Genomic DNA, 8,748 nt, shown 5'->3' on the forward strand with positions numbered 1-8,748 from the left:
CTTATATGAATTATCTAGAAGAAGCAAATTTAGAGAGACAGAACATAGATTAGAGGTTACTAGGAGCTGCAGAGGTGGGGGTGGGGAGTTACTGTTTAATGGGCAGAGTTTCTATAGAGGTGATGGAAAAGTTGGAAATAGTGGTGATGATTGCACAACATTATGAATATAATAATGCCACTGAATTGTACACCTAAAAATGGTTATAACATTTACCACAATAAAGCAAAAAGGAAAAAAAAAGACCTCCTTGCCCTTCTAGTAAAAAGAACTACAACATTCTTACTACTTAGTTAAAGCAACTAGAAATTTTATAACACATGTAAAACAACTGTGACATAATATAAATTTGAACTCACTAAGTTTTCTCTTGGTTGTAATTTTAGAGATCTTGGAATTATAGGGGTAATTTCCACTGGAGTTATTCTGACTACTGCATGCATTTCTATATTTAGTCTCTTCCTCAGGTCATCTGGGATCTGAAATTTAAAAATAAAAATATAAATATATTCAAAGCTTGATTTAAAAATATTCCAGAGTATAGATATTCACATTAACATCTATGCATTCAGGTGAAATTATAGAAGCTATCATGATTCATAGTATAAATAGGATATTCAGCTTTAGTTATATCACACATATTTCAATTTTCTCCCTACATTTCTTTAACATTCTCTTTAGAATGTGATCAATCAAGTCAAGCCTATTTGAGTACCTGATGGCAACTACCCCTACTCCTCCCTGGCCATGGCTCCCGACCTTTAGAGTGGAAAGTGCAGACTCCTCACTGCTATCTCATGTGGCCCCCAAGACTTTACCATCCCTTCTTCACCCTGTCCTCATCATATACTAGCAAGGAAATATAGGGGTATCCACTACCTAATGGCAGAACCATTAATAGAAGGAGCTAAGTAATAACAAGCTCAGCATTAGATAATTTGGTTTTAGACATGGAGTGGGACATCCTAAACTGAGTTTGGAGCTAACAAAAAATGCTGGACATTTCCCCCAAAATATAACAAGTCCTTTGTTTTCAAGAACTTGGAAACAAATCTGCAGGTACAGGCTTTGCAGGGCACTCCAAGATAAGCGTGAACTCAAGAATCAGCCTGCCTAGATTTGACTCCCAGTTCTACTTACTAGCTATATAACCCCAGGCAAGTAATTTTGACCTCTCTGGGCCTGTACCTAAGGTTATACTGTCCAAGTTTATTAGGCAGAAAATACACAATCTTTACCCAAAGACTTTACCCCGCAATCAGAAATGTGTCCCTGAAGAGACTTTAGATACTATTATACTAGTTTTGAATTTACATGTATTATTATTCTAATTCATAATTGGGACAGTTCAAACAATGTAAAATGAGTTCCTCCTTAATTATAAAATTTATACTAACCCAGACTTTACCAACATGGAGAGCCTCTACTTTTGTGGTGTATTTTATGGCATTCTTCAATTCCTCAAGTCCATTCCAGATTACCTTCAGCACACAGGCCTTACCAGCTTCTTGACTGTGGTCTGGGCTAATTCGTCTTTGATCTACTGGTTCTGACACCTGTTTCTCTTTTCCAGGTGACAGGACATTTTGCTTTGTTTTACTTTGCTGTTGCTTTGGAGAAAGTAGCTTAACTAGCTTTCCATAGGTCACAGTAAAGCTGGGCTCCACATCAAAATATTCTTGGTCCCATGGAAATATATGAATGGCAGAGTGTTTGTGAAACACAGAATTTGCTGGTGCATTACATATACTGGGAGGTTGAGATTTGCATACTCTGAAAATATTATATAAAGGAACAACTTTTGACTGCATATTTTCGAAAGCATTGATTTCAGTTACACCCCAAGATGTCTCTTGTTTTTTCTCAGACCCAAAAGAAAAAATACTTCCTATCACAGTCCATAAACTTGGTATTGATGGTGAGTCAATTATATCCTCTGAATCTGTTTCATCAGACCTAGTGACTTTTATAGTATTTGACTGAAGTTGTTTGGTTTGGAGTTCTTTTGTCAATCCTTTTTGGTCTCTTCCATAATTAGGAAATGTTCCACATGTGTTATCTGCTTTTGAAAATGTATTCTCTTTGGCTTGGCGGGTCTTTGGCTGAATAAGGAGTTTTGTGTCAGTTTCCAGCCTTCCATAAGTAGCGGTTGGTATTAGTGTAACTGTAAAAAATAAAGTTCATTAGTGCATGTTTACCTCTGTTTTGGACTCATTGCTATGGTATAGAGTATGATGACAAATATTACAACAGCACCTACCAATTTGGATAAATATGTAAGTTTGTTGATCAACCCAAACAGGAAAAATGGCTTTTGGAAAAACTATTCGAATTTGATCTAGAAGATGCTGTTCAAGGGAAGCAGCATGCAGCTCCTAGAACCAACAACAAAAAGATAAATTTACTGTACATTTTGTCCATTCCATGTCTAGTAAGAAAATGTCAAGTCATTCTTATAACTCAAACCAACTCAGAATATATAATGAAACTCAGAGAAATCTAAAAGCATTGATATTTTGAAGTACTTTAATCTTAATCTGGAATAGTTCTCATTGTGTTTTCTTTACCAGTATCTCCCAATCATCTGCTGAGAGGGGTTCCACCTCAACTTGTTGACAAGATATCACATGGGAACATGGCTTGAGAAACACCTGAAGAAAATGAAAAATGTAAAACTACTTTTAAAAGATTGTTTTGTACCCCTAGAAAATAAAAGTTCTTGTTTTAGGTATGTAATTAAGTGTGAGTCTGTCTGTGTATAGTCCTTCATTTGACAAATATTTATTAAGTACATATTCTTAGTCTTTGAAATATTAAGCATTTTAGTAAAAATTATTTCACAATTATAGAATAAAGAAAAATACATCCTAGCACAAGGTATTTTTAAAAAAAATGAAATCACTTTTAAAAAAAGAAATGTAAGTTTAAAAAAATACAAGAAGAAACAACAATGTCATCAAATTATGGCTTGATCTACTATGTAAATAACATTATTTCTAGAAGTTTTGCAACTGTTAGTTTTATAACTACTCCAAGCCATGCTGCTTCTAGAAAACTAAGAAACACACTGAAAGAGAGATCACAGCCAATTATTTAGAAGTATAATCATACACAGCTAAAAGCAAAGTAAACCCTCATTCCAGTATACAGATATACATGAAATGCCAGTGTGTCTCAAGAAGCTAGAATCTACCATCTTACTTTCTTTTCTCTTCTATTAGCATTTCTGGAGAGTAGAGGACTAAAATCCAAAGCCACCGAGAATAAATGCCCCAGGTAACCAGCACTTCCTTCTTTGCTTTTGTGGACTGGAACGGAAATTCCCCAAGTCTTCACCCAACTCCTCAAAGAATTTCCCTTCCGTACCTCCCATATACCCAATTTGAAAGCGGTGACTCTGAGGAAGCAGCTCTTGCTCGCCAAGAAGCTAGAGCCCTAGGCAAGCCAGTACACTTCCTGCTCCTACCCACAAGTCTGTGGGAGACAGTGCCACAGTGGTACCGCTACAATACAGAGGATCGGCAAACAATCAGGTAAAAGTTCACTTTGAAGCAAAAAGTAATTCAGAACAAGCAGGACTTTTCAGAGTGCTGATGAGATTAGATCAGGAATAAGAAACTGATGTTTCCCACAAGAAAGTGACTATTACTTTGTTTTGGGTTTAAGGAGATGTTTTAGATCAGTAATAACTAACAGAAATGTATGAGTAAATTCGGGATTAAAATTAGTTTTCTCCCATTCTACTTATCACCATATTTTCCCAAATTGATCTGTTTTATGTCCATTTCTATTCATGTAACTTCTTTTTCATTAAACATGGATGAAAACTGTCAAAAAAAAAAAAGAAAGAAAGAAACCTGAAGAAAGGAAAACTGTAGCTTGCTATGTAATCCTGGGCAAAATATTCCGTTTCCCTTGGTTTGTAGAGGAAGGCACCAAAGGTCGTGATTTCTAAGGTCACTCTGGAACTAAAGTTGTAAGATTCTAGCAAAAATTTAGGGTAAGCAAAGGATTAGAGCTAGACCTATGTATTTCTCATCAGTGGTCTAATCCCATTAAAACATGAACAAAATTAGTCTGTATTGAAACAAGTTAAAAAGATGTGACACTCTTGTGTACTGTTGTGGGAAACTGGTAATAGGAAGCAAGTTAGCCTCGTTTATCAAATTTTTTAATGTGCAACTCCCTAGACTTGGCAATTCAATTTGCTATTTTATTCCATGTACATACAAAGATGTTTGATGCATATTATTTGTAATACACTGAAAGATATTTCTGATATAGTTTGTGGGAAAAAATTGCAGAAAATATGTATAATCTCATTTTTTAAATCCTAAAGGTCTAGTGAGATCCCAACATACGATACACGCTCATTCTGAGGCTGGAGTTAGAGAAATGGAAAAACATTTTTTACTTGAAATTGTAAAATATCTGTAATGAATAATGTATTACTTCTGTAGTTTAAATATTTTTAAAAGAATAAATTGAATATAATAAAATGATAAAATAGACATGAGTCCTTAGGCTTTAGTGTTTACAATCTAAACATATTAAGTTCATAGGAAGACAAAAATGGAAAGATAATAACCCTCTTTTCTGGGTAGATTTTTTTTTCAAATCAAGTATAACCCTGAAAGGTTAGAAAATTTGTCAGAAACGAAATAAAGTTCAGTAATACAAAGTAAAATACAACAATTTATGAAGCAAAAATAGTTGCACAAAAACCAAATTAGGGAACCTGAAAAGTGAGTAAAACAGTAGAATACAAAAATTAGCACAGTAGACTACAAGATAATGACTTAACATCAGAGTATATGGTAGATAACGACTTAACAACGGTGTATACAGTCAACTTGAGTATTCTGGACTAATTACAGTGTCATCTCTCCTCAAAAAAAATTCAGAACTCTAAATTTTATTTTCATTCCTATATTATGCAATATTAGAAAAAAGTCATTGTCATCATATTTTGTGCTTACCTGTTCCCCATTTGAGAGTCCAAGTTTCTGACCAACTTGTCTGTTAATTTCAGCCACATATTCACCTTGGTTGTTAAAATGCCCGCCTTGTACCCAGCTCAAGAACACAGGCTGGTGACCCCAGGTTACTTCTATAGCTTGATTCTATTTATTCAAGAAATAAAAAATGGGGGGAAAGGTTTTAAAAGATTTTACATGCTTTTCTAAAACTATGATTGCAATACACACACAAAGAGTTCTATAGATAGCTGATAACTCTCTGTTGTCCACATCTGTCGTAGCATTTAAAAAGCTATAATCATTTCCAATATCCAACACTGGTGATGCTATGGGTAAAACCAATGTACTTACATTCTTATGATGGCATTATAAATGGATTTGACCATTCCAGAATTGAAAATGGCAATAGGTAGCCAATGAACTTAAAAACAGCCTTTATAAACACACACACACACACGTACTTCTGTGTGTGTGTGTGTGTGTGTTAATGATTCAAAGAAGGAAGAAATCTACACCAAAACACATCTCTGCAGTATTTTCTATATAATGAAAACTTAGGAGTGGTTAAAATGTCTATCAACGGGAGTGTTACTAAATAAACTATAAATTTACTATTTTAGTAAACTATGAGTCAATAACTAGAAATATATATCATGATCATTAAAAATGTAACAGTATTGTCCTAGTATTTTTTTTTTTTTTTTGTGGTTATAGCTTCTTGGGCAAAAGAAAAGAAAAAATAAACAAATGGGACTACATCAAAATAAAAAGTTTTTGCACAGAAAAGGAAACCATCAACAAAGTGAAAAGATAACCTTCCAAATGGGAGAAGATATTCACCAGTGATACACCCAATAAGGGGTTCATATCCAAAATTTATAAAGAACTCATATAACTTAACACCAAAAAAACAAACAATCCAATTAAAAAATGGGCAGATGACCTGAATAGACATTTCTCCAAAGAAGACATACAGATGGCCAACAGACATATGAAAAGATACTCCATGTCACTAATCATCAGAGAAATGCAAATTAAAACCACAACATCACCTCACACTTGTCAGTATGGCTATCACCAATAAAATCAACAAATGTTGGCAAGAATGCGGAGAAAAGGAAACCCTTGTACACCATTGGTAGGATTACAAATTGGTACAGCCACTATGGAAAACAGTATGGAGGTTCCTCAAAACTACCTTATGACCCAGTAATTTCACTTCTGGGTATTTATCTGAAGAAACTCAAAACACTAATTTGAAAAGATATATGTATTCCTATGTTCAATGCAGCATTATTTACAATAGCCAAGATATGGAAGCAACTTAAATGTCCATCAATAGATAACTGGATAAAGAAGATGTGGTACATATATACAATGGAGTATTAGTCATAAAAAAGAATGAAGTTTTACCATTTGTGACAACATTGATGGACCTAGAGATTATAGTAAGTGAAATAAATCAGACAGAAAAAGACAAATACCATATGATTTCGCTTATATGTGGAATCTAAAATACAGAATGAACAAATGAAACAGATTCAGATACAGAAAACAAACTGACGGTTGTCAGATAAGAGGGAGTTTAGGGGCTGGGTGAAAATGGCAAAGTGATTAAGAAGTACAAATAGGCAGTTACAAAACAGTCAAGGGGAAGTAGAGAATAGGGAATATAGTCAATAATAGTGTAATAACATGTATGGTGTCAGGTGGGTACTAGGCTTATGGGGGGGGTCACTTTGTAGTTATAGAAATGTCTAATCATTAGGCTGAACACCTGAAACTTATTGAATGTCAATTGTAATTGAAAAAAATTAAAATTAAAATGATGTAACCATATTTATTAGAAGAATAATAAATGTACACAGTAAATGTACAAAAGCATAAAACATGATGGCAGGTCCCTGTTACCAGAGGTATTTACTGTTAATAGATTTTTATGCTTCCAGATATTTTATATTATGCAGCTTCTTAAATAAAAATTTTAAAGTTCTATAACTATGAAAACATTTATAAGATAAAAAAACAGCAAAATATAACATTTATTCTAATTAAAAGCATTTACATAAAATATTTACGTTAATATTAAGAATTAAAAGACAATATTTTCTATGATTAAAGAATTACAAACTCATTATAGAAACCTGGGAAAATATATAAACTTGAAAGGAAAAAAAGGAATTATTGCTATTTCCTCTACAGAAAGACACCCATGTGAACAATTTCATCTATTTCTGGCTAATCCTTTTTTCTTTGCTCGTTATTTTAATTATTAAATTAAATTTATTGGGGTAACATTGGTTAATGTTATATAAATTTCAAGTGTACAACTTTATAATAAACATCTGTATACTCCATTGTGTGCTCACCACCTGAATTCTAGTCTCCTATCACTGTATTATTTGACTCCCTTTACCCTATTTATAATATCCCACTTCCCTTCAGGTAATAAGTTAATTTTTTACATGGCTATGTATTTTAGTCATGTTTACTATTATTTTCTCCCACATAACATTGTATCATAAGTATTTTTAGATATAGATCTTTTTTAATAAAAAGTAAGGGTTTCACTAATAGCCATCAACATTTATCATATCAGGGAGTTTAGTATTATTAAATTCATTGAATTTATTAAATATTAAATTCATTCATTTATATATTTTACTTTCTCGAAATTGGTTATAGGCTGCTGCTTATTATGTTTCTTTAAATGAGACAAATTTCAAAGAATGTGGAGCCACTTCTGAGGTAATATACTTTAACCACATTATTAAAACTTTGTATAAAAGAAAGTCATCGTGTATCACTTGTGTAATTTTTCTCATAACTCTTCACAGGATAGTTCAACTGCTCTAGCTGACAAAAATTCCTCTGAGCACAGTGTAATATAGAAAGAGCCCTAGATTTGGAGTCAAAAGTACAAAGTTACTATGTCAGCTGTAACTGTGGGAGTTGAGGTTAGAAAAGTGAAGGTGACCACCTCCCCGCACCTCCCAGATGCTTTCCACTGCAGATTCCTGGCACACCAGCGGCGACTATAGGGGAAAACCATCACTTTATTAACCTGTTCCGCTAGTGAAACACGGTGCTCTCAGTCTCTGTTAACCTACAGGGACCCGCCAAACCAAGTCTGCCCTTCCCTCTGGAGGCCCGGACCACAGCCGCGCCAAGCACCTGGAAATCGCTGGCGGGAAAAACATTTTTACACAAACAACAGCAAAAGAACTGCCTTCTCAAGAGCTTTCCAACCTGGAGTGAGAAATATCTGAACGTCGAAGTAGAATATTAAGATGTCTGAAAGCCCAGTTTCACCGAATGAAAAGCTCTTTAATAAGGTCAGTTAACTTAAAACTCCTGGGCTGCACTAGGCGTGATGTGGGCTGCAGAGACTGCCCAGACCCGCCCTGCCCTCGCAAGCCCTTAGGTCTCGCCAGGAGAGGCCTGAGCGGCCGCCGCGCCCCTGAAAGGCCACAGCCAGGTCAGACCACAGACTACCGACCAGGTGTCCCGAGTTCCGGCTGGAAGGCCCGGTCCGAGCCGGCGCATTACCTGCAGCAGGTGAAGCTGGGACACGAGGCGCCGCGGCAAGTGGAGGAAGCAGTCGCGAACGTTGGTAAAGGCCACAGTCACGGCCGCCTCACCTCCCCCGGGACCCGCCAGGCGTTCGCTACTCCACATCATCTGCAAAAGCGGACCCTCTCCAAGCCGGGACAACCCGGCAGGCCCCGAGCGTCGGAGCCGGATGAGATCGACCGGCCCCGCCCCTCGC

The 8,748-nt window shown here is 35.6% G+C and overlaps 1 protein-coding gene across 1 annotated transcript in view; it reads right to left on the reverse strand.

The window, feature by feature from the left end:
- PEX1 (peroxisomal biogenesis factor 1) overlaps positions 1-8,736 on the reverse strand; it is a 48,836-nt gene extending 40,100 nt beyond the window's left edge. Inside the window, exons 1-6 of the mRNA XM_006911893.3 lie at positions 8,529-8,736; positions 4,980-5,123; positions 2,568-2,651; positions 2,261-2,375; positions 1,398-2,164; positions 360-479 (exon numbers count right to left, since the gene is read on the reverse strand). Coding sequence (XP_006911955.1) covers positions 360-479; positions 1,398-2,164; positions 2,261-2,375; positions 2,568-2,651; positions 4,980-5,123; positions 8,529-8,660 — 1,362 coding nt within the window. The 5' untranslated portion in view covers positions 8,661-8,736. The remainder of the gene's footprint in view (positions 1-359; positions 480-1,397; positions 2,165-2,260; positions 2,376-2,567; positions 2,652-4,979; positions 5,124-8,528) is intronic.
- Between the last annotated feature and the right edge of the window lie 12 nt (positions 8,737-8,748).

The sequence above is a fragment of the Pteropus alecto genome, unplaced genomic scaffold (assembly GCF_000325575.1).
Source record: "Pteropus alecto unplaced genomic scaffold, ASM32557v1 scaffold21, whole genome shotgun sequence".
Classification (NCBI taxonomy): Eukaryota; Metazoa; Chordata; class Mammalia; order Chiroptera; family Pteropodidae; genus Pteropus; species Pteropus alecto.